The following is a 26,872-nucleotide window of genomic DNA, read 5'->3' on the forward strand; positions in this document are numbered from 1 at the left end:
ATCCAGGACTTCCTGAAAGTGTCATTGTTGTAACATTATTTTAAATGAAATAGGTGGTGGGAAGAACTACTTTTTCATTTGAGTGCAGGTTTTTTTTGCCAAAACCTACACATAGGGGTATAGGGGGTTATTTTGGTTCACTGTTTCTGACAAATTCCTTCTTAGCTGGACAAAACCATGTGCACTGCAGCTGGGGCAGATGTTACTTGTGCAGAGAGAATTCGATTTGGGTGGGGTTTTACTTCAAAATGAGATCTATATTGCAGTGTAAAAATAAAGCAGCCAGTATTTTCCCTGCACAGAAACAAAATAACTCACCCAAATCTAATTCTCTCTGCACAAGTTACATCTGCCCCATGCAGTGCACATGGTTTTGTCCATCTAAGAAGTATTTTGTCAGAAAGAGTGAACTAGAATAAGGCCCATAGTACCTAAAGTGCAGGGTTACAGTGGAGATGTTACTCATAGCAACCAACAGCGACACTTTGGGCCAAGGTTCGATCCTCCTGGGATCCTGTTTCTATAGCAGAGTGGATGGCAGAACTGAACAGACTTTACCAGACCTGTATGCTGTACCTGGGCAGTCCTTTGGGAATCACTTTTACACCTTGCATGAGAACTTCCTTAACAAGAGTTCTCTATACATTCTGAACGTACTGCACCAAATATGTTTCTTTTTCCCTCACACTTCTGGTAGTACAGCTATTGATGACCCAGAAGCTTTGAGGACATCTCCCACCCACATTTGTTATATTTGACCCTGAGCTTTGTGATGCGGACAAGAGGAGAAGGTTTCTCTTCTCAGGGATGCATGGTTTCATTTCTCACCACTAGAACTCTGTGGTTTCCATATATTGATGCCGGAGGAAGAATCATTCACACTGTTACTGTTTATTTGTACAGGGGTGTGGGGACACCTCATTAGTGTTACCACCTTTGGCATCCGATTTCTGCATAGGGGGGGACTTTCTAGCCTTCTTCTACCTGTTTCTTTGTGCCGTTGATTAGATGGGAAAGAAAATCATATTTCCTTTTTAGTTCCCTTTCTTAAGATGTCCCTAAAGAAACTCTTTTGTGCCCAATTGCATTAAATGTTATTGTTTTGTTTTTTTACATGTTATAAATTAACAAAAAGGCTAGGGTTACATTTGTGTGGATACTGCATGAAAAATGATTGATATTAGCTCACAAGTGTCTAGATGTTGGCAGTACAGTCCCCCTTTTTGGGCACTGTGGTGGTGATGTTGGATGAGTTCTGAAGCCCCCTTTTAATTTCAAATCTGCTTATCAGGTCAAGTGGTGAATGGATGTCCTGCCCATGGTGTAATTTCTGTTGAGCAGTGGGTATGCCCCAGCATGACACAGACAGGTAAGAGAAGGTTTCTGTGTGGCAGTATAGGGGTGCAAGTATCTATGAGTAGTTTCAATTCCATAGATTCTGGGGAAAAATGAATGCACCACCTTAGCTCTGTGATAGGGCAGCTCGGTAATGCAGCCTTTTTTGTCTGACTCACTCACTGGCCTTAGTGTACCATGGTGGGGAGTTGGGAGGACGCACAGGGGGGTAGATGTCTGAAGCAGTGATAACGGATAAGTGATAAAGTGCCTGGTACTTTATCACCGGCCAATCAGCTCCTAACAGTCCCTCTTTAAATTGAATTGGCCTGTGATAAAGTACCAGGCACTTTATTACTTCTCCTCCCTTATCACTGCTTCATACATCTACCCCAAAGTTTCTTATCACTGCAGAGAAGGACTGGAAACAGGCACCTCTGTTCCTGGCATCCATAGCATTGGCGCAAAACTGCTTCCGTTGTAATAATGTAATGGGAGCATTAACCTTTTACCTTAAAATGGATATAGTTTGTGCGATATAGACTATGGATGGAATTTAATGCCAGTTCAGTGGCAGTGCGAGATATCCGCCAAACTCTGTCTTTTTAAAGGGGAATTAACTTACAAGGAATGGTTTTGTAAGTGAATTCCCCTTAAAAAAAAGTCTGAGTATTGCCACTGAACTCGGGTGGCATTAAATTCCGTCCATGGTGTTTACTGCCATTTATATTTCAAAGATTCATATGTCCTGAATAGTACATTGAACAGATCCTAATGTGGTGACCAATGGAGAGCCCCATATGATGACCAGTATACAGAGCCTCACTATATTGGATATACAGTGTACAGAGTTCTTTTATGACCCCAATATAAATTCACAGAATCATATCTAGTGATAATTATGCATTGCAGAACCGTTTAGATATCCAGGGTATTATATAAAAAGTTGTTTGCTGCCCAATAATAAAATGTAATATCAGTAATAACCAATTTATCCAGAGCTGTCTTAAGGTAAAGTAGGTATTAGAAAAGGCACAGCCATTTTGGCAGACAATAGACACAAAAAATACCTCCCAGTACAGTACACTTGTAACCATGAATTATCTGCTATGTTTTTGGTTGCCCACTGCCTAGGAAAGAGTTGGCGCTGGTTGGACCTCCATGGCATAGAAGCAGTTGAGGCAATCTAGTTGACTATATCAGGCAATATGGTTTCAAGCAGTCCCCTATATGGATTACTGCTTGCAATATATAGTAAATCCACTGAAAGAAAATGCTTTGAAAGCTAGTCTGCTAACTCGTGATTGCCTCTGTGTTTGTGCATGTGTGTGAGAGAAAGAGATGTAGTTTCATTCGCTGCCAACAGATGGCAGTGTTTCGTAGACACACAAATGGACACTAGACATATATATATAGATGATAGGTCGAACACTCTAGAAGCATCATCACTGTCAGGTGTGCACTTTGTTGCATACGACACTTGTAACATTGTTGACTTCCAGCGTACTTCTATGGGATGCGAGAAAAACAGTATTGATATTGCTGATCACAATGTGTACAGAAAATACGTTCAGAAATATTTGTTATTTGCTTAGTCAATATGGGTCTACTCATGGCATGAATCATAGTGAATAAAGGATTGATCATAATTAAAAGAAACAGAGCATCATATGTTCATTATCTGCCCAGAAGTAACTCAGAATGTCATTGTGAACTGTCAGCATGCTTTTCACCCATTCAGTGAATCCTGCTTAAAATGGCAGCTCAGCTTTATTGACCTATATTAATGTATATGAGATACGATGTACGCTTACGCTTTAGTGCAGCTCGATAGCCAACATTTTCCAGAAAGCAACAACCCATAGTTGCCTACCCTCCTGTATTCTGCAGGAGACTATCTGAAATAGCAGCAATCTCCCTCTCTCCCTCATTAGTCTAGCAATCTCCCTCATTTCAACTAGCCCACATTACACTGTTAGTTACCTCCCCTCCTGCATTCTGCAGGAGACTAGCTGAAATAGCAGCAATCTCCCTCTCTCCCTCATTAGTCTAGCAATCTCCCTCATTTCACCTAGCCCACATTACACTGTTACATTTTGGGGGAAAATAGGAATGAGAGACAGATACAGTTACATTGAATCATCAGCACCATTTTCCAGCACTTTTGTAAAGGTCCATACACACTGGGCGACTATGCCCAGCGTGTATGGACAGCGATGATGTCAATCACCGCTGCGGGGAAAGCCGCTCAGTGCATACACACTGAGCGGCTTTCTCCCTGCCCGCCGCTGATGGAGGGGGGAGGACCGCGTTGCATAGCGCAGTGCTATGCCAAGCCATCCTGAAAGCCGCTCATGTGCTGGTATAACCAGCACATGACCGGCTTTCCCGGCGATGTTGCGGGAGCGCGCAGCAGCACTCACCGCTCATAGCCAGGCCAAACGCACTGGACGGCTTTCAACTGAAAGCCGCTCAAACAGGCTGTTTTGAACGGCTTTCAGCGCAAAGTCACCCAGTGTGTATGGCTCTTACTAACTGCTTTGGAGATCATCTACATTTGGATATAAGTCAATTTACAAAATTCCTCTCAGATGTAGTAGTACACACCCGGGCTTCTAGGTGACACGTTCACAATCTCTTTTCACAATCTCTCCATATATGGAACTAGACACACCCTTTGAGTGGAGCATGACACGCCCCCTTAATGGGGCGTTGTGTAAAGGTCTACTACCAACTATAATCTCCCTGAAATTAGTTTTCAAAAGTAGACAAGTATGCATCAACCCTACATTATCAAATTACCCTTTTCTATTATACAGCAAAGCTCTTGTAAGAAAATGTTGAGTAAAATATTGTCTGATACTTGCATTATAACTATAATAGGTGCAGTGTGCGTGATGCACAGAGGCCCCAGAGCCAGGCCCCCGGAGTCTTGCGGCAGTGGCAGGAGCGCTGCAGAAATTGGAGGAAAAATGTTGAGGTGGCCATTTCTTCATCGATCCGTGCATGCACAGTGGAGTCTGAGCACTCTAGTGCTCAGACTCCACAGCGGAGATTCACACATGGGCAGTAGGGTCTGAGAACTGGAGCTCTCAGACTCTACTGCTCCCGGTGCTGCTCCAGGCAGAGAGGAGGGGGCCCAGCCAAGGAAGCTGCACACAAGCCTCCTCCTCTCTATAGACGCCACTGCACTTGTCCTTTTTTATATTTGATAGTACAATTAAATAAGGCGGTGTCTGGTTCAGTACTCCACAGCTGCCTGAAATACACAATAGGTCCATTGATTAAGGGCCTTATTCTAGTTCACTCTTAGAGGCAAATTCCTTCTCAAATAGACAATACCATGGGCACTGCCGGTGGGGCAGATATAACATGTGCAGAGAGAGTTAGATTTGGGTGGTGTTTTTCTTCAAAGTGAGATTTATTTTGCAGTGTAAAAATAAAGCAGTGAGTATTTTCCCTGCACAGAAACAAAATAACTCACCCAAATATAATTCTATCTGCACCTGTTACATCTGCCCCCCTGCAGTGCACATGGTTTTGTCCATCTGAGAAGGAATTTGCCTCTAAGAGTGAACTAGAATAAGTGTTTCTTAGCCTGTGGTACACAGGAAAACTCAGAGAATCTATTACATGCACAAAGTTTTAGTCATACATGTTTACGGTCAGTGTCATGTCCCACGACAAATATGTTTCACATGCTGTTAAGTTACTGTCATGTTACTATTGCAAAGCTTTGCATCTTGTGAAAATTGTCCGTCCTGATTTCGTGTAACTAGGCTCTGATGTCATTAGCCCTGCCTTTTTTCCTATCTCTAGCACATTGTAGGGATGGCCATCGTTGCCTTTGCCAACGATATTTGCCATCGATGTCAAAAGTGCATCTGGCCATCGATGGTGTATAACTATGCAATGGATGACCATCAATGTTTTTACATATCAATAGACATCCATTTTCTTTGACTGATTGGCCTGTAGGCTAATCAGAATATGGAGGCGTGGCTTCACGAGTGTCAGGGGCGGAGCTATGCTTGACATGGTGGGAAACAATCTGGTTCTTCCCCATCAATGGCAAAACTATTCGACATCGGCCATAAACCACTGATGTTTTCTAATCATCGATGGTCGATGGCCATCCCTAGCACATCTGCCATTTTAGCCTTCAGTTGGTTTCTGTTGAGCTCTGGCAAATTATTATCTTTTCACTTACTGTATTGTGTATTATTATAAGAAAATCAGCTTGAAATAACCCCTCATCTGGATTCTTTACACATGCCTCTTCAGTTGAGTTGACACGGTCTCCTGGTGTAAGTACTGGTTCAATACAGACATACACAGCTGAACTGTCTTAGAAGCCTTAAGGTCCATACACACTGGGCAACTGTGCCCAGTGTGTATGGACAGCGATGACCGCTGTCATCGTTGGGGGGGAAAGCCGCTCAGTGCATACACTCTGAGCGGCTTTCCCCCTGCCTGGTGCAGTCAGCAGGGGGGGGTGGACGACTTTGCATAGCGCAGCACATCTTTGCCGCTCATCTGCTGGTAATACAAGCAGATGAACAGCTTTCCTGGCGATGATGCGGGAGCAAGCATCACCGCTCATCGCCCGGTAGCACACACTGGGCGGCTTTGAGCTGGAAGCCGCTCCACACCAAGTTTGAGCAGCTTTCAGCTCAACATCGCCCAGTGTGTATGGGTTTTTACACTTACAGCCTGGTTGTGTAGTCAGAATAGTCATCATTACTTATTTCATTCATCACTAAGTAACGATAGTTATTTAATATGTCTCTGGGTCTCTTCCTACTAATGATACTTAGAAACCATAACGCAGCACTATATGTTACCGCTAAAGACTGTCAGCAGTAAATCATTTTTTTGCAATGTCTCAGGTTTTAGGGATTTCCTACAACAATACAACTGATCTTCAGATGAAATAATTATACTCCATATTTTTGTGAACATATCTTGTTTACTAAAAAGTGCAATGTACAAGTGTCATGTCCTGCAGCTCATTAGTCATTTTTCACATTCTAAAATACATTGGTCGAATGACTGTAATTGTATTATTCTAGTTGTCAACAAATACTATGTTTCAAGAAAAGTACTTATCAATGACCTTAGTAACATATGAAATGAGAGATGACATGCATGTAAAATGTAGACATGTCAGGAGAAGTTATAAAATGATAGCTGGACATACATCTACAGAATTATTGTCAGATCTGCATACCCTCCAACTGTACCGATTTAGCCGGTACAGTACCAGTTTTTTAACGGTCTGTACCGGCTAAATCAAAGTGTACCGATTGTACTGTTTTCTAAGGGTTCAGGCGGATCCTCCTTCTCTTGCCCCTTGATGGGAATGGGAATCGATCAGGCCTGGCACGAATGGAAAGAATAATGTATTCTGCCGATTCTGGCACTTCTGCACCCGTTCCCAGTGGTGCATTGCGGCAGGTCCTGGAAGCATGCGTCACGTCATTACGTCACACAGCCCGCGACCCTCCCGCACTTGAGAGGCACTGGTGGAACATTTACTAGTGGCAATGCCCATTTTACCATTGGCCACGCCACTCTGAATGTGTACTGGTTTCTAACCTTCAGATATTGGAGGGTATGGATCTGGCTGGTTGGAACAACAACCTGGTAATATCTGAATGACAGGTTTTGTCAATTTTCCAGCATTTTAAAGCAAATGGTCAACTCTCATTTGCTCTCATCCATTACCAGGTTTTTGTTCCAACCAGCCAGATCTGCCAATAAATCTGTAGATGTATGGCCAGTTTTAGACAGGTGAGTTGGCAGTGATGTATGAAGTGGTGGCAGTGAAAGAGGATGGATAGCAACATACGGTAAGACTGAGATGGGGCAAAGGATAGATGAGAAGAATTCCTATCTACAGTATGTCAGACACAGGCAGTGTGTGGCCCTCTGAGCAAGGGTGTAACTACCATAGGTGCAGGAGGTGCAGCTGCTATGAGGCCCAGAGCTGAGAGAGGCCCACTTTGCCTTTCAAATTATCATGTACTATATACATTTTTCAGCATTAGTTGATGAATAGAGGCCCCTATAAACTTTTGCTATGGGGCCAACATGTATCTAGTTACGCCACTGCCTCTGAGCCAGATGCACCAACGCATTAAAATAGTGATAAAGTGGAGAGTGATAAACAACCAGGCCATCAGTTCATAATTGTCATTTTTCAAACCAAGCTTGTAACATGACAGTTAGGGGCTGATTGGGTTTTCATCACTATGCACTGTATCACTTTTTTCAAGGCTGGTGCATTTGGCTCTCTATCTGGTGCAGAAACATTAAATTCCATTATGCGCTAACAGTTCTGTAGCAGCTTTAAAGCCATGGGGTGCATCATTCTGATATCACTTTTGCATACAAGATCAATTCCACATATGCATGAAAAACATGGATATAGGGGGTAGTCAATCTGGTATTCCGACTGTTGGATCTGACAGCCTTCAATGCTGTCATTAACGGTAGCACTGCATAGGCGATTGCCGCTATTTCAGCTGTTGGAAATAGCGGCATAGAGTGAATACCCATTAGCCTTAATACATTTTGTATATATAAACATTTTATTAAAGTATGTCACAAACATATTCAATACTATGGGTGCTAAATAGGATGAGAGATTCAGAAGGTGAGAGATTTGGTAAGAAATCTCCGGTATTTTTAAAGCAGCAATTATTTACACTGCAACACAAGTTTGATTTTGCAGTGTAAATGATTGCCGCTTTAAAAAAATAATCTGGAGATTTCTTACCAAATCTCTCACTTCCTGAATCTCTCATCCTATTAAATCTCACCCACTATGTCATTTTTTGTTTTCAATCTGGAATGGTAAGTCAATGAAATGGTAAGTCAATGAAATGGTAAGTCAATGAAATGGTAAGTCAATCATTATCAATGATTGGAGACAAATGCTTGACAGATAAAGTACCAACCAATCACCTCCATTTTTCAAACGCAGCCTGGAGGCTCAAGTTCCAAAAATGGGATCCGCTGGGCTAGCATAACTAAACTGCATGAGAACACTATCCACATGGATATCTATTGGGAATAGTAACTTGTGGTGAGCAAAGTGGAGCTCAAATGTGTTTTAATGTGCTGAATGTTTAAAACCAAGTAATAGGTCGCCATGAAAAAGGTATACGTGACTTTTTCACATTTATTGATGACTGGCAACTTACATTGACATGGACACCAAATAAGTGTACCGCTTACCCTTGCATTGCACACCATGCTTCGGGCACTCTATGTCCACTTGGATTGTAATATATGAAAAATCACTTGAAAAACCATGTTGACCTTTTTATGTCGACCTATTTTATGTGCCAGTCTTTTGATTATGTCAACCTTTTTCATGTGCCGACTTATTGACTATTTATTGTCGACCTGCTGTCCGCATCCCTTTGGGGGGTATCACCACCTATTTTATGTAGGGAGCATTATTTGTTAATATTTTAAATCTCTATATTGTTTTTATCTTGTTGTGTAGTATGGGCTGTCCACCAATTTAATGACTTGCTTCTACTATTATTAATTGGAGGATCTTCATGTTATTTGTAGTGTGTAATTTGCTGCTGTTGCCCTCATTGGTAATATGGAATACTGTATAGTTGAGTGGTAAGTAGAGGCTGGGAGATACAGTAAATGATAGAAAATGCAGATAAATCAGATAGGTGAGAGGTAAAGATGCAGGCGTCTCTTATTGTGATAATCAACATACAGTTCTGTAATATATCTTCTCTGTGAGCAATTACACACAATATATTAAGTTTAGCAACATCACAGTCTCATGGTCCATGCTCACGTTTCGCAAACTGTTTCCTCATCTCTCGTTCGGTCCATTAAGGGTTCCATTTGCGGTTAGTAGAGGTGACATAGAAGAGTGTCCATTTATTAAGCATGATGAAGGGTGAGAGTGCTGGTTTCTCCCAAACTGTCCTATTTATATAAAACTAGTGTTCCAAAATGTGAGCTTAGTTCAAAATGTCATCTTCACTTTGTGCATAGGAAAAGCCGTAGAAAGCATTTGAGCAGCTGGAACTGCCAATATTTGGATCAGGAGTGCGACTCACAGAATTCGGCACGTCCTCCTGCGTGAACTCTGGATCAAAATGCCTCAGATCACCTGGACCAGCCTGAAGGTAAAAATGAAGATGGTTCAAGCTATCAGAATATTCATCCCAGAACACCAAGGGGTACATTTCGTAAGCAGCTGCTGTTGCAAGCCATCACTTCTCAGCAGGTTTAAGCCTGAAATGTAAAGCTAATGATGCTACAGGCCAAACGCAATTGGTGTTCATTCATGAAGCAGCGAAAAAAAATGGAGAAGTGTGAAAGTGGAGAATTTCCCCGTGGCAACCAATCAGCTGCTTTGTACAATTGTATTTAATCCAATTGATAAATGTTACTTCAAAGCTGATTGGTTGTCATGACATACTTCTTTTTACTACATGCTGAATCTACCCAACCGTGCTTAACTTGTTATATATTTCTGATTTAAATTCAGAGATTGATACAATGAGAGGGGATACTCACAAAACCTGATTCTTAGTATATTTTCCAGTAACCGTATTTCTAAAATCACTTACCACATTTGGGTTATAAGGTGGTGAAATCCTTTTGTGATACAGGTCATCCCAATTAATTGGGCTGAAGAAGACATGATTCTTGATTTCCAGCTGCAGAACAAACACAATAACACTGCATTAGCACACAGAAAGGTTATATAGAACATCTGATGTATCGTCTCTCGTCACAATAGCAATATGTCATATTATAGCTAAATGCTGATAGCGCTCAGTGGGTGAACGCAGCAAGCTAGAAATAATCATGAGCTATTCCAATATTTGCTGCCTGTGCTATCAGAGAATGTGTTGCTGTTAGAATGATATAATAGCATACATATCAGCCTTGTTTATACAGGCACAGCTGTGTTTGGAAGCAGTCATTGTGACTAAGAGGATACATGAAATGTCATAGGACTGGCTACTTCCTGGCTGCCAGTTCAGTGAGGCATGGGGGGCAGGGCTTCTGACATGGCAGGATGGGGGCAGGGCAGTCAGTGGAGGGTCAGTATGGGGGCGTGACCAACGTGACCGTGTCCTCGTGGCCACGCCCCCTACCATGCAATGCTGGTATTTCAGGCATTGCACAGCGAGGGGTGGGGCTACAAAGGCGTGAACTGCAGCATTTGCTCACCACCGTCCCCTGCCTCAGGAGGCTGCCCACCTTTCTGGGGGGCCAGGAGGTTGACCATACTGTATTTCCATAGGCAGTACTATGTTGCGCTGTAGGTGAGGCAAATAAAACATGTGCAGAGAGTTAGGTGTGTACTCGAATCAAAATAAATAATGCTATAGCTTGTACACATGGAGCAATCTGACCAGATGACTTAGAAATGGGGCTTAAATCGCCCCGTGTGTATGCCCCTAAAGAAGCCCCATACCTGGGGGAAACAAATAATGCTGTTATTGAGTTATATTATACAACCAACACCTGGAAATCCTGAAAAACTCACATCACCCTCCCCCATTTGTTTTCAACCTTGCTCTGTTTAACAACCCTGTGAAATTAGCGGTTGCAAGCAGTACAAGCATGAGTGATTTCAAGTTGGGAGGACAGGATTTCAGAGGAAAAGATAAGTACCACTCGAACAATATATTTTTCCTTGTCCAACAAACCAGCCATACTTGTTCAAATGAAAAGAAAGAAGAGAAACAACTGCAACAATAGTATTTGACAAAATAAAATAATTTAGATCTATACATACGTAAATAGCTGTTTCTTGGTCACTTTTAAAATACATACATTTTAGGTGACTTTAAAAGTAGCTTAATATCAAATGGAAATATATCAGCATTTTTTACACAAAATGGTGATGGGAGGTCTGGTGATATTTGCTGATTCGCCCCAGGGTCTGCACTGAAGTCCCGTTTCGGATTCACAGGGCATATGCAAGCCACTGTGTGTGATCAGAAGAAAGTGCAGGGACCATCAGGATCAGCAGGGATTCCCAAACTGACAAATTAATCACATTTATTTACTTTGTTATTTTAATCACCATCCCTCATACCATATATTCACTTATCTCCATCCACCTACATGTGCTCTCTGCAAGGTACTTCACAGTAATAGCTTTGAAACTGGTTACGTGGCTCTCTTTGACTAGTGGATCCATTACTCTGAATATATTAATATAACTAGTGTTGTAAACAAATATTTTTGCAGGACTTTATAATATATATATATATATCTATATATAGATATATATATCTATATATAGATATATATATCTATATATAGATATGTCTAGTGGTGTGTGGATCGTTTGGTCGACAAGCATTGGGTCGACACCACTAGGTCAACATGGGTCTAGGTCAACATGGGTCTAGGTCGACACAAGCATTAGGCCGACATGGGCTAGGTCGACAGTCAAAAGGTCAACATTGGGGGTTTTCAGTTTTTTGCCCCTGAATGTCGACACAGTCGACATGGACACAGTTTGAAGTGCACCGCATCCGCTCGCTTCGCTCGCAATGCTTCAGGCACATTATTTTATTCTCCCAACATGCCCTAGTGAATGGTAGGGCATGAAATACCGCCTGTCGGCACATGTCGGCTCAAAAAACTGTGAAAAACCCCATGTCGACCTTTTGACTGTCGACCTAGCCCATGTCAACATAATGCTTGTGTCGACCTAATGTCATGTTGACCTAGAGCCATGTCGACCTTGACCCATGTCGCCCTTGCTGCATGTCGACCTAGTGGTGTCGACCCAATGCTTGTCGACCTAGTTGTTGTAGACCTAATGACTGTATCCTGTCTAGTGTCCGTATGTCACCGAAACACTGCCATCTATTGGCAGTAAATTAAACTACATCTAGCTTTCGAAGCATTTACTTCAAGCGGGCTTACTAGTAAATTAATATCATATAATACAAATGTTAATTGCCAGTGCCCATTGATAATTAAATTAGAAAGGATAATGATTAGTATACATGTATAGAACCAGTATCTACAGGGCTCGGCTACAGCAATGGTTATGGGGCTATACCCATATTCTTACCAATGCCCTGTAAAAGTTAAAACAGATATAAGTTGAGTGAGAGACCCTATGGTAAAAGCTCCTTCGCACAGAGCTGAGCTTGTTTTGTTGTTATTCATCATTACATGGATAGCCTGTGTTTGTCCCTCTGTACCTTATTCTGTAGGAGACCTTGCAGGCTCAGCGCTGCCTCTGATTAAAAACCCTCTCATGATGAGGCTGCTGCTGCTGTCCTACATGGGGCTGATAAGCATGTGATGAGCTCTACCAATCAGAGCTCAGCACAAGCCAATTCAGCCTCTGATATCTTGTGCAGTCTCATGGGACTGAGAGGCACATTTATCATGATTGCATTTACAATGCGATCTGGGCAGAATATTACCGCCCAGGATCGCAATGCGATCATATCGGGGGAATGTATCAATTTTAAGGGCACAGGGACAGTGCTCCCTAAAAGAGCCCGTCCCTGCGAAGCCCTAACCCGGAAGCCGGGGGGTCTGCGCATGCGCGGTTATGCGCTGACCTCCACCGACCCCTCACTGCTCGGGCAGTGCAATGTGTAGCCATAGGCTACAATGGGCTATCGCCATATCAGAATGGCGATAGCCCAGGGGTGCGAAGCTGGGCTGCCCGATGTTGATACATCGGGCAGCTTCACATCCCCCATAGAAACCTAGCGCTGCAGGGAGGATCGCAGCAGGGATCAGAGATTCCTGCTGCGGTCCCCCTTTAATACATTTAGGGGATACTTAATATTTGCGGCTAAATTTAGCCACAAATATGGTTTGATAAATGGGCCCCTTAGTCAACTCTCAGTAATGCATTGCAGACTTGTGCAGTCGTTGTGTCTTGCCTCCTGATGCTCAGCACCATTAATCCTTGTCACATCGGCATATAGGTGAAGCTGCAGCACTACCCCACTCCCATGCACAAAACCTTTAGCTAAAAAAAAAAAAAAATTGAACTAATACATGCTGACCACAGGGAGCTACTGACCCCCCTAAGCCCCCCCTTAATCAGGCACTGCCATATGTAATGAAGTTTGAAGTGGGAGAATTTACGCCAAAAAAATAGCTGATCCAAACATACAGCATTAACAAAAGCACCGAGAAGGCATGTAAGGCACCTGTCAAACTGATAAGTGGTTTTAAACACACCTCTGTATGAAATGAAAATACATGTTACCATGGGGCAGATGTATTAAGCCTTAACAAGAGATAAATGCAAGGGTGATAAAAAGAGATAAACGTCCAGCCAATCAGTTCCTTACTGACTTTTTTCAAACACAGCCTGTAACATGGCAGTTGGCAGGTGATTGGCTGGATGTTTATCTCTCTTTATCACCCTTGCATTTATCTCTTGTTAAGGCTTAATACATCTGCCCCACTGTACACTTTGCCTGAATTGTGGTAAACAAAGTAACCATATTGTTGCCATGTGGGACTGTGAAATAATGGTTACATAGTTTTGACATTATTTTTCTTGGATTTCAGGGTTATGTCACCTCCTCATGAGCATTCTCAAAAATGTTTATAACTAATCGTCTTAGCAGCCATTCTCTGGACTCATTATTTCGCAAACTCGGCTAAACCTCTGCCCTGGTTTCACTTTGGGCTCTATATCTCAGCTCACTGCTGAGCTTCTATCCAGTCCTATAATCTGCAAGACATGCAACTCCCATTCTCGAGTTCTATCCTGAGGCTGCACACCCTCTTTATCCTGTGTGGAGGATCCGGGGCGGATCCAGGAGAAGATGACGGGGGGGCGCCATGATAAAAGAGGGGTTGAAAGGGTGTTAGTGGTGCCAGTGTACATGCTAAGAGAGCATCGAAAGAGAGGAGAGCAGAGAGAGGGCAGGAATGGAATTAAAAAAAAAGGCCCTGGTGTTTAAAGTACACAGGCCCACCTTGGCGACAAAAGTGAAGGATATAGTTGTGCGTGCGCCGAAGGCGCGCTCTGGAAAAAGGGGCGTGTCCTTGAGTGCAGTGTACCACACCATATACAACTATTACACATTATGCAACAAAATACTAGACACATTATTCTTGCACCTTACACATGATGCCAAATGGAATGAGCCAAAATTCACATAATGCCACACGGATTGAGCCAAAATTCATATAATGCCACATGGATTGAGCCAAAATTCATATAATGCCACACGGATTGAGCCAAAATTAACATAATGCCTTATAAACAGGTGCACCATAATGCCTATTAAAAATTATGCTACATAAGTGCTGCTTAGCTACATGCTCATTGCCAAGGGTTCCATGCTCATTGCAAGGGGTTCCATGCTCGTTGCCATGTGGGATTACATGCTCATTGCCAAGGGGGAATACATGCTTGCGGTAACTGGGAGACAGCCACCGCCGGGCAGAAGTGACAGCCATTGACAGCCAGGCAGAGAGCGGGGGGCTGCCTGTCTATATTCAGAGCACTGCATGTCCCGGCTATTTGATACCCCTTTCACACTAGAAAATACAGGGACTTACCTGGGAATATGGTCCCAGGATCACACAGGGACATTCCTGGGTTGTCCCATTTTACACCAGTCTAGTCCCTGCATTTTTTGGTATGAGGGGAGAGAAAACCACCCCCTACAACCGGCTATATCGTTTAACCGATTATATCTTCGGAACCAACTGACCCATTTACATGAGACCAGTATCATATTGAAGAACTTTTAAATGGGCTTTGAATGAAACTGGACCGTTTAGTTCCAGAGAAATTTGCCCTTAAAGAAAATGAACAGCCATGAAATTAGTTTTCAGAAATCCAAAAATCGGTTTACCGGCAATATCTCCGGAACCAATTAACCCATATAGACCAGCCTGGTATCAGATTGAAGGGTCAGCTATTTGGGTTCGAATGAGATCAACCACAAGCGTCTGTGATGCCGGGGAGGAAACTGGCAGCCATCGTAACCAGGTGGGGGTCGGATTTTGCCTATGGGGAAAAATGTTCCAGCTTTGCCCCAATCCTCAGCTACAAAATGAGCTATGTCAGAAATGACAGGAGGGCACGTCCCCGGGTGCCCCCCCCCCCCTTGAATCCACCCATGGGAGGATCCTAACTAGATGGCTAACTAGAGCCACCGAGCCTGCATTTTTTAAAATTAGCTTTGACTAATGGACCTGTCATCTGGAATGCTTGGATTTCCCAGATTACGGGGTTTTGGAGCACTATACCAAAATGATATATAAACAAATTTTAAATCCCCTCATATTTCCATACACTGCTGCTAGAAAACAGTAAGGGCAAAAGCACAAAGCTGTTGTGGAAAATCAGTAGCCCCGTTGTCCACTCTGATTTTTACGAGTGCACCTAGATTTCCTCAATAGCACATAGGGGGCGATTCAGACCTGATCGCTCAAGTCCGAATTTGCCCCCGGACCAGATGGTTGGGTTTTGCGAATGCGTGATTATGCATATGTGCAAACCCCAAGAGCGAACTCCGGCGAGTTTCAAACTCATCGGGGCGTTCGCTAAAGGATGAGCGGTAACGGCCCGACAATTGGCCCAGATGCTGGTGCCCTCCCAGCATTTTATGGCTGTGTTCACAAAAATGGTCAGCTCCGCCCCCAATTCAGTGGATAGCGGGCATCTGAAAAGTAAGTATATGCTTACTTTTTAGTATGAAGGCTAGAGAAATCATTCGATGGTGAGCAGCCCCATGCGAGAGCATGTGTTAGCGCATGATAGTGCTGGGATTCGTTTGTCAGGGCGGCATTTACCTGCTCGCTAAGCAGCAAATATATGTAGCAGGTCTGAATCAGGCCCATAATTTTCTGTGTTTGTGGAGGAGCAGGAGTGTGCACAGACGGACAGAAGGAGTATGGCAGATTGAAGGTGTCCTTTGCTTGGTGTGCTTACTGTTGTGGAGCGCTGCAAAAACTAGATGTCACTTTGTGGAAAAAGATTATTACAACATGATAAATGGATGGAGGCAATGTTTTTTAGGACTATTCCTTTTAATGGGGTGCATTTATTTTGTGCCCTCATGTTGTGCTTTAACTGAAAAGCACATACCCAGTTGCCCTCTAAGCAATGCAGTAACATTATTGTAAGGAAAAGGAAAATATAAATGTAATAAATGGGGTGATTATACAGTAATTGGAGATTGGACTTTGTGGTGTTTACACCTTTGCAGAGATTTCTCTGCCTCTCCCACACCTTGTGTAGTCGCTCTTCTGGTTTGCAAAGACATTGTCAGAGACATTGGTCGGTTGCAGTATGCATTAAATGAGGCTCATTAAATGAATTTGCTGTGGGTCACCTAGAACGAGTCAATTTCATGTCTTTGTATATGACAAAATCGCCAAACAAACGAAATAAATTACTTTTGTGTATGTCGGAAACCTTTTGGTTCTCACATAAGGGTTCCCGTATCCCTGTGATATGACACCGTGATTGATTTAATATACTTTACTAGCGTTACAAAGGGCAGAATGCTATCATTCTCCTCACCATTTATAGTTTTTCTATTTTTATGACTGGGTTAAGGTGCCAGGATTTTCTTTTGGTTATGCTAGTACAATTTTTGTGATAAGTACTTTGTCTCAGGATGTTATTATGGTTTCCTGCTACCATAGGTCTAGTATTCTATTATATACCATTCTAATATACAGTATCATAGTTGGCTTGCTGAGGTTATGGTTTCCAGGTCTGTTTGTCAATGAAAGCCATGTTGCATGGAGTAAAATGGTAATAAATAAAAAGTATTGGTACTGTACAAAATCAGCTTTGGCTCCTAGGCGGCTGTGCTGATCCTTGTGCAGGAGACCCTGTAGGATGTCACATGTTGCAGTGGTCTTCCCTCCTGGGAGCTGCAGCGGCTTATGCAGAATGTTGTCGTACATCTGTGAGACGTCCCGGCTGTAAAATGGGGGCTACAAAAAGATACAGAAAAATGAAATTAGAAAGCAAGGTGTGGACCTAGGCTAGAGAATGAGCACTGTGGGGTAGGAGGGAAAACAATATTTAAAAAATAAAATGAGAGGGATACCTCCCAACTGTCCCGCTTATTTTGGGACATTCCCGCATCCCTCCCGCTGCCGGCACAGCATCTATTCTTGCAGGCAGAGGGGCTGGGGGCTGGCCAGCAGCTCATAGAGCTGCTGGGCATGCCCCCACAGCGGCGAAAAACGGGGGCATGGGCCCGCGCACCCTGTCCCTCCTCGGCATCTGCAAAAGTTGGGAGGTATGGGAATGTATAATATGGAGAGAGATGGGGTGGGAGGAGGGGTAATTTATTATGATTAAAAGCTAAATAAAAAAGACAAATGCCTGATAAACCTGACTTTTCTCTCATTTTTCACTCATCCCTGCCTTGCAAATTGTTGCACAAATGATATTGAAATGATTCATAGGAATACATTGAGGATGTAATTAAGAAATATAAGAGAAATTGATGGATGTATCCTGTTTTATACCAAGTAAGTTTCCTGGTAACTGTAAAGTTAATCTGTTCTAGTCTGTGTTCTTCTACTACCAGGGATACTTCACCCCTTCTGTCACCTGACAGTTGTCAACACTAAAGTCCTATTCAGCAGTCCTGACAAGTAAAAGTTAAGGTGGCCATACATTAGGGTTGCCGACTTTATAATTCTCCTCTCCGGGAGAAGCCCGGAGAGGAGAGTTCCAGCAGCCGCTCAGGGGGCGGAGTTTAAGTGTGACATCACTAAGCCCCGCCCCATGCTGACAAACTGTCGAATTCACGGATCTCCGTGGAGGGGGCGGGGCTAAAATGACGCAATTGTGTCATTTTAGCTCCGCCCCCTCCTCTGAGACCCGAGGATTGCGGCATTTTAATGCCGCGATCCGGGGCCCAGGGGGGTCCCCCCTGAATCCGGGAGGGTTGCCCACCCTTCCGGGGGCCGGGAGGGGGTCCCGATTTTCGGGAGACTCCCGGCCATTCCGGGAGAGTCGGCAACCCTGCCATACATCTACAGATAGATTGTCAGATTGGGCTGGTTGGAACAAAAAACTGGTAATATCTGAATGACAATTTGGTAGTTTCCCAGCATTTAGAAGCAAATGGTCAACTGTCATTTGTTCTCATCCATTACCAGGATTTTGTTCCAACCAGCTCAATCTGACAATCGATCTGTAGATGTATGGCCAGCTTTAGTCCTTTACTCCTACACCCCACAAAGACTGACTAATCATACACCCCACAGACTGCCAGGTCAGAAATAACTTTCTCTAGCAATCTGGCCATTGACAGGAGAAGGGAACTAGAGTGCTTATAAGGTTCTTAATGCTGATGGGTTTACTGTTACCTCAGTGTTTTGGTTGATACATTGTTGGGAGGGGCTGCTGATGAGAAAGTAGTACAATGACTAAAGGTCCATACACACTGGGCGACTATGCCCAGCGTGTATGGACAGCGATGATGTCAATCATCGCTGCAGGGAAAGCCGCTCAGTGCATACACGCGGCTTTCCCCCTGCCTGGTGCCGACGGAGGAGGGAGGACGGCATTGCATAGCGCAGATTAGCGCAGAGCTATGCAAAGCCATCCTCAACGCCGCTCATCTGCTGGTATGCCCTGTTCACACAGGGGGAAGGGAGCTTTGTGTTGAGTGATCTAGTTAGGTACAGATCGCTCAGCTGAGCTGTGCTGAGCTATCCGTCACTGCCCATATTTTCAATAGAGAGAACATGGACGATGACTAGATCATAGTTGCCTACCCTCCTGCATTCTGCAGGAGACTCCCTGAAATAGCAGCAATCTCCCTCTCTCCCTCATTAGTTTAGCAATCTCCATAATTTCACCTAGCCCACATTACACTGTTACAGTTTTGGGGAAAAAAGGAATGAGAGATAGATACATTTACATTGAATCATCAGCACCATTTCCCAGCACTTTACCAAGTATAGTATCATTTACTAACAGCTTTGGGGCTCATCTACATTTGGATATGTCATTTTAAATTACACACCCATTCTTCTAGGTGCCAAGTTCGCAATCTCTTTTCACAATCTCTCCACATATGGAACTAGACACGCCCTTTGGGAGAAGCATGACACACTTCCTCAATGGGGTGCTTTGCAAAATTCTATTACCAACTATAATCTCTCTGAAACTAGTTTTCAAAAGTAGGCAAGTATGGACTAGATTTATATGCATGCAGTATATATCTAGTCAGGTGATAGAGTCGTTTATTTCTAAAAATCGAGTCAGATCGCTTAGAAATGGGGCTGTAATCCCTCCGTGTGTATGCCCTATAAAGAATAGGGTCTACAGAAGGGTTCAACTGAATACCAATGGGGAGGGTACAGCTGTGTTGGGGAAAAAGATGTCTGGGGGAGTTTTAAACTGGGAATTAAAGGGCTTGGTGAAAACAGAAACCATGTACAATATAGTGTAGATAGGGAACGAGGCTTTGACAGAGGGCTTAGAAGACAATATTAGGAGGAGCTTATAAAAGTGGAAGTAAAAATATAAACTGTATAACAATAACTTTTATGATTTATATAGAGGAAGGATGTTAAATTTAACGATGTAAAACAATTATGGTATAGTGAATTTAACTGATACTTTACTGGCTGTGCAGCAGATTTTGAAGGCTATACAGGGTCTGATACAGAGCTGCACAAAAGTCGGCCAAAAGTGTGGCTATATTGCATGCATGTAAATAAATGGATACATCCCAACTGTCCTGATTACAGTGGCACAGTCCCACTAATTGGGCATTGTTCCACTGTCCCACCTGCGGGATAATGCGACCCGTTTAAAGATGTCCGCATCCGTCAGTTTATGCAGTGCCATGGCCGCCCAATGAATGTTTCCTCCGTTCATTCCAGAGGAGTAAGGAATATATTGGGCCAGATGCACCAAGCTTCAAAGAGTGATAAAGTGGAGAGTGAAAATGCACACATTGTGTTTTAACAGGATCCTGTTTAGCAGGATGCATCTTCTTGTGTCTACACATTGGAAGAAATTTACTACGTGAAATACGCCTAACATAGGCCTATTCATATATGCTAAATAAGCCTATTTTAGGCATATTTGTATTTGCGGCATTTACTATGCCGAAAATATGCCTATTCCTATTCATGGCACATCCGTATCCATGAATACGAATGCATTCTCCAGCAAAAGAATACAACTAGGAATCATCTTTCATTCGAATGGTGATTCCTTATTTACTAAGCGTATGCAATATATGGCCACTACTTAGCGGAATATGGCCACTAATTGCCGGTAAAATACGCCTGGAAAATACACTTCATTTTACAGGTGTATTTGGCCAAAGCCTGCACGGATCAGTCAGATCCATGCAGGCTTCAGTGTACAAAAAGTAAAAAATAAATAATATAAAAAAAACCAGTGTGGGGTCCTCTCCCACTGCCATAACTAGCCCCAGGCTCAAAAGAGCCAGTCCTGGTTTTTAAAAATAAGGGAACAAACGAAATAGGGTTCCCCTGAATTTTTTAAAACCAGCACCAGGCTCAAGGGCCGGTCCTGGTTACCAAAGATACGGGGGACAAAATGAGTAGGGGTCCCCTGTATTTTGAAAACCAGCACCAGGCCCAACCAGCCAGCAGGGTAATGCCATAGCTGGGGGAGATTTTGTATACAAATCCCCTTGGCCGAAGCATTTAACACCTGACCGGTCAGCCTGGGTAGGGATCCTGGGGAAGTGGGGACCCCTTCAATTAAGGGGTCCCCCCTCCAGAATTTACCTGCCCAGGCTGCAGCCTGGGCAGGTAAATTCTGGAGGGGGGACCCCTTCATTGGGGGGGTCCCCACTTTCCCAGGATCCCTACCCAGGCTGACCGGTCAGGGGTTAAATGCTATATACGGCCACTAAATTCTATATATGGCCGCTAAAGACAATTATGATTCCAGTGGAATACGACTGCTTATGCCATCAGCCAAATCCAAATTCGTAAATACGGCAGATTAGTAAATATGCCCTATTTATGAATTGTATTTTTGAAAAAATACGACCAATGGCGATCGTATTTTGTGATATTAAGAATACAAATATATTCATATTCTTAGTAAATTTCCCCCATTGTGTTTTAGCAGGATGCAGCAGGCTTGTGTATATATCTTCTTGAGTAAGCATCCTACTAATATGCAATGTGTAACAGCCGCCATAGATTTAAATCCGAAGGCTTCTTACTGCCAAATAGATCCCTTTAAAAGGGACCTGTCAAAATGCAATGTGTAGATGCAGCCTTTATCACTTTTTGAAGCTTGGTGCATCTGGCTCCCTGTGTGGCCATACATTGAGTTATTTCACCGTCTATAGCCACAATATCTGATATCTTTAGGTGTCAGATACAAATTTTGGTCATTGAGACAGTCATTTTATTAAATTAAATAATTGATAAATCACTATATTTTATATTTCTGGACTAAAATTGGTGCCACGAGTTTTAGCATCTATTCGTGTTGGTAATTAGGGTGTGCACACCTCGGTTGTTGTGTTCCTCCCGAATATATATAATTATGACCTGCTCGCTCAGTCTGAGATTGCTTAGTTAATCCCCACCATTTTCACTAGAAAGGGAAATCAGACAAGGCAGAACAGAGACAGAAAAGCTGATGGAACTAGAGATAGTGGTAGATGAATATGTGACTGGGGGTAGATGTAGTTATTGACATTTTGTAATTATCGGGTCGCGCTTCTCCTGCATAACGTGGAGAAACGGGCACTCGTATCTCCTTAATGTATTATGAGCCCCCTTGCCGATAGGGAAAGCTGTTATGTTCTGAGTCCACGGCTCCCTTTATCGGCGCCTCCGTTAGAACCTTGAAAAAAAAAAAAAGCTCTCTCTTTCCCCCGGCTCACTGGGCATGTGCGAGATTTCACTATTATCGTGAGATCTCGAGCATAGCCCAGAGCCAGCAACAGGGCTAGCGTTATCCCTGCTGTTAGAATAGGACAACGGGGCTGGCAAAGCAGCCAGAGCGGCTTAACGGGTAATATATGCCTCATAGCCAGTCATACATTGCCTAGGCCATAAACAGGAGGCAGATTGAAGGGCAGGCTGTCCCTAAGGCACGTTAAGTGCACAATTTATACAACCCCCCCCCAGATAATTAGAGTTATGTGCAGCATATGAACTTAACACTGGTCATACATCTACCCCTCTGTGAAGCAATATCAATTCTTTTTAAATGGTATACTTGCCAATCCATAGAGCATCTCATACAAGACAGCCCCCAAACACCACCAGTCTACAGTGCGATCATATGGCTGCTTCCTCAAAACTTCAGGGGCAAGATACTATAAAGAGAGGTAGAGATGAGGTAAACATCCACATTTATGTCATCACAACAAAAGGAGAACTTTATAATGTGGTTATGATCACTATGTGAACACAATGTACTAGGGCAGCTTATAATGCACCTCACATTGCATTTTCTGCTGTGTATAAGGAGACACAATATGCCTCATAAAATCACAAGACTACAGGACATAATAAAACCATAATAAACAATAAAATCGGATACAGAAATGTGATGCCAAGCAAGTTGCTCTTAGTAAAAGTCAGGTTATTTCCTGAGTCATTAATACCTCAGGTGTCCCACAAAATGTATTTGTGGTCTCTTCTGGCTCCATTCCCTCTTTACAAAGTCCAAAATCAGTCAGAACCACATGACCCTGGATTAAAGAATAGGAAACATATGTAAGGCCAGGGTAAATAGAGGAAATCTGCATATTCATGGTGATTGTACTTTGTCTCAGCATCACTTTCCTCCACTATTGTTTGTTACCTGACTGTCAAGAAGGATATTTTCTGGTTTTAAGTCCCTAGAAGATAAAACAAGATAATCATAAATTAGTTACAGTCTGAGAAAGTATTTCTCTTCAAGGCAGCTAATAGTGTTGGCCTTTACTAATTGTCTGGTTAGGTCTAGTGGATCCCTTATTGCGCTAAAAATATATATAGAACAAGATGGTCCGGCACATCCACAGATAAAGACTGCTTTGGCGGATACAGGAAAGAAAAGAATGCAGCACTCCAGCTCCAACAATACATCTTTTAGTGAACAAGGGTTCACTTGCGCTGAGCTGACACTTGCTCACTAAAAGATTTCATGTTGGAGCTGGAGTGCTGCATTCTTTTGTTTCCTCTGTATATATATATATATATATATATATATATATATATATATATATATATATATATATATATATATATGCTACACACACACACACAGGGGCGGATTGGCCCTAGACCTCCCAGGGAAGTTTCCCGGTAGGCTGATGCCTATGAGGCCACCTGTCAGACAGTTACTTTTTTTAAAGATGTGGCCCTGCCCAGAGTAGTTGCCCCATCCCTCTCCTGTCTCCCACACAAGCAACCATTGCTATTTACAGAGCGGAGTACCTGATGCTGCAAATACTCATCCATTGTGACATATGTTAAAGGGACAGGAGGAGGTGCTATCTGGGGATGTAACAATGTCTGGAGGAGGGGTGGGGCTATTTGTGATATTTGGGGTATTATGGTAATGAGTTGTTTATCTGCTTGATGGAAGTTAGGGGGTCTGTGGTCTGCCTCAGTAGGGGGGTTGGGTATTATATGAGATGTAGTTTGTCACAGCAGCTTAAAGGTCTGGGGGCCACTACATTACCAATCATATTGAACCAATAGCTTCCATAAGGTGCCCACACACTAGAAAGATCTGCGATCATAAGATGTGCGCATAAATTAGCCTTCAAATATTTTGTCTGTCCTGGACAAAAGATTTCAGGCAAGCGCACATCTTTACCAAAGATTTTTCTCACGATCCCATGGGCGTTCCTATGGATCTTTTATTAAATCGTCTGATCTTTCATGCAGCACGTAAGATCAGAAGATTTAGCAAAAGATCAACGGGAGCGCGCATCGGACCGAAATCGGACGATTTTCGAACAATAATCGGAAAACATGGGACGATATATCGGGTGATATATCGGAAATCGGCCAAAAAAATTGTTCCAGTGTGTGGGCACCTATACAGTTGTAGTGATGTATTAATCCCACCTATTTTAGTGTTGGTTCTTCCTACATATGATTTGATGCTACCCATGTGAGGCCACTTCTGAGTTTTTTCTAGGGCCTCTTTTAGTTCCCTATCCGCCCCTGCACACACACATGCACAGGCCCTGATTCAGCTTGACTCAGGGCCATCTCGCGCTGAAACGCTGTTCCGACTGGTGCAGAATCACCCCGACAATGTACAGCTGTGCAGATTTCAGTTCAATCTTGAGCATGAGGGACAAATGCTTCAACATCAATCTATGGGTACACTTAAGTCTGACTTTTTGTAGATTCCTTTGTATAAGATTATATTGTACTTTTCAACAAACATAAAGGTTTTGGTGTCTCATATACCCCAGTGGGGTTTACCTGTAAATGATATTTTGAGAGTGTAGGTAGCCAATAGCGCTGGCCAGCTCTGCAGAATAGAAGCGAGCCCGAGGCTCTAGGAAGCAGCGCTCCCTTTGTAAGTGGAAGAAAAGCTGTAAGAAATAAAGAAAGAGTTGGAGCATTAAGAAAGTTTGAAACAAAAAAACCTGGTCATTGAAGAAATATGAAGATCGGAAGAACGAAAAGAGGTAGCATTGGAAATATAAAATTACAGTAGCAATTATTGGAACATAAATGATGATGACAGGACAACAGGTAAATGAGCAAGTCTGGGCCTGATTCAAGACCGATCAAAAATTTGATCAGTCACACAGATTCCTGCTTATGCGCAGGAGGGGTCCTACAATCGCATGGTAGTGTTGAGAATCAGTGTCGGATCCACCACGGGGCGACAGGGGCAGTCACCTTGGGGCCCCTACAAATCAGGGGCCCCACACTGCAGTCTGCGGTAGGTGGTGGTTGTTCGGCAGGCAGCGGAGTCCGGTCAGGGCATCCCTGTGGTTTGGGCAGCGCAGGGCCACCCTGCGGAAGCTGGACAGTTAGCGGTGGGGTCCCTAGATGGGAACTAGACCCGCCACTGCCCATCCGCCGCAGGGACCCCCTGCCCGCCCTGCGCTGCCCATGTCACCACCAAGCTAGTAGTACCAGGCTGGCACTTGTATGTAATAGGGACTCAGGAGTGACAGGGAAGAATGCAGGCAGATGGCAGAGGGAGAGGGGCAGGCTGTGATTCTGGAGATGTCAGAGGGAGGGACTGGCAGAGGAGAGCTGCTCTGTTCCTGCTGCCGCCGGCCTCAGGCTGCTGGGATGATGACACCTGGGGGCAGCAGTAGGAAGTGTATTATGTAGGGAGGAGGTGAGGTTTTGCCCATCGCTACTCACAGCCTGCCTGTAGCCCCCATGCCAGGCTCCGCTCCGCAGCAGTGTAGAGCAGTAGTAGTGGGATCCCCTGCAGGATGGGCAAGGAGGAGCGGTGTGACCGTGCCATGTTTGCCCGCATGTACAGCACCAGCAGCGTCACTGTCTGTCTGACTGTCATTAAAACTTTTTCATGGTTATGGTGAGAAAAGGGGTCAGGAGATCTTGCTGCCAGGGATTGGTGGGACGAGTGTCAAATCACAGGGCTGCAGTGCGATGCTCTGCACTGGAAGTTCCTGCAGATGAATGCATTGCAATGCCCAGTGCACATACATACACTCAGTAGTACTGCAGCCCTGTTAGAGTGGGCATCCGCCTCCAGTGCCACAGGTAGTACTGTACAATGCAGAGAGGAGAAGGGGGGGGGATGTGTGAGAGGAGGGGGCCCCCGCTATTTTTTTGTCCAGGGCCCCCACAGACCTTAATCCGGCCCTGTTGTGAACACCTGTGCCTGATTGACAGGCAAAGGTGATCGAGGAGAGGGAAGATTTGGCCTCATTTTCTGGGAGTGGCTTCATTCAAACTCCTTCCTTATATCCATTCCCACAAGTCCAAGGTCAGAAACACCCACATTTAGAATCATGTGTAATACAGATTGATCCATCCTTATACGCCACCATTGGCTGCACCAACAAACTTGCATTGAGCATATCATGACCTCCTATGCTGGAAGCTATGCATCTAGGAATGTAGTTGCTTTTCCTGGCATACGCACAAGATTCCAATAATGCAGCCACTAAATGGACCATTTTGTGTGCAGGCTTCACCCCAGGCCTGGAGGATCCTGGGAAGGAATCCCATGTCTGAGGTGATTTGGTGCAGGATAATATGATGGCAAGGGGACCCCTTGAAGTGTGTCTCCCTGCTATGGAATTAACCCCCAAATATCCAGTATCAGAACGGACTCCGGGGCTGGTTATTTTTTGGGGAGGGAACCCGTGATTTTTTTTAAAACTCTTTGAACACATGTCACACTAAAGAAGCTATGCACAGGTCCTTCTGATCCGTGCAGTGCTTCTAGTTTAATGGGTCAGCTGTTGTTTTATTAATATTTTTTATTATCATATCCATAACCATAGTTTTGATTTAATCATCAGAGCGTTTAACAGACTCAGAGACAAGATGCTGATTATTGTGATTTTATCACTTCTCATGTCTTTATTAT

General features: G+C 43.6%; 1 protein-coding gene and 1 long non-coding RNA gene across 3 annotated transcripts in view; one reads left to right on the forward strand and one right to left on the reverse strand.

The window, feature by feature from the left end:
* LOC146008455 (uncharacterized) overlaps positions 1 to 9,720 on the forward strand; it is a 14,956-nt gene extending 5,236 nt beyond the window's left edge. The window contains exons 2-3 of the long non-coding RNA XR_014444512.1: positions 1,292 to 1,369; positions 9,370 to 9,720. This is a non-coding gene — a long non-coding RNA (uncharacterized LOC146008455). The remainder of the gene's footprint in view (positions 1 to 1,291; positions 1,370 to 9,369) is intronic.
* The window catches only part of SGK2 (serum/glucocorticoid regulated kinase 2), a 43,698-nt gene continuing 26,058 nt past the window's right edge, over positions 9,233 to 26,872 (reverse strand). For both annotated transcript variants that reach the window (XM_083147748.1, XM_083147747.1), the window contains exons 6-12: positions 24,769 to 24,881; positions 23,147 to 23,183; positions 22,947 to 23,033; positions 22,560 to 22,655; positions 17,143 to 17,298; positions 9,951 to 10,040; positions 9,233 to 9,497 (exon numbers count right to left, since the gene is read on the reverse strand). In XM_083147748.1, coding sequence (XP_083003874.1) covers positions 9,336 to 9,497; positions 9,951 to 10,040; positions 17,143 to 17,298; positions 22,560 to 22,655; positions 22,947 to 23,033; positions 23,147 to 23,183; positions 24,769 to 24,881 — 741 coding nt within the window. In that variant the 3' untranslated portion in view covers positions 9,233 to 9,335. The remainder of the gene's footprint in view (positions 9,498 to 9,950; positions 10,041 to 17,142; positions 17,299 to 22,559; positions 22,656 to 22,946; positions 23,034 to 23,146; positions 23,184 to 24,768; positions 24,882 to 26,872) is intronic.

This window comes from Crinia signifera, chromosome 6 (genome assembly GCF_055691185.1).
Source record: "Crinia signifera chromosome 6, ASM5569118v1, whole genome shotgun sequence".
NCBI classification, from domain to species: domain Eukaryota; kingdom Metazoa; phylum Chordata; class Amphibia; order Anura; family Myobatrachidae; genus Crinia; species Crinia signifera.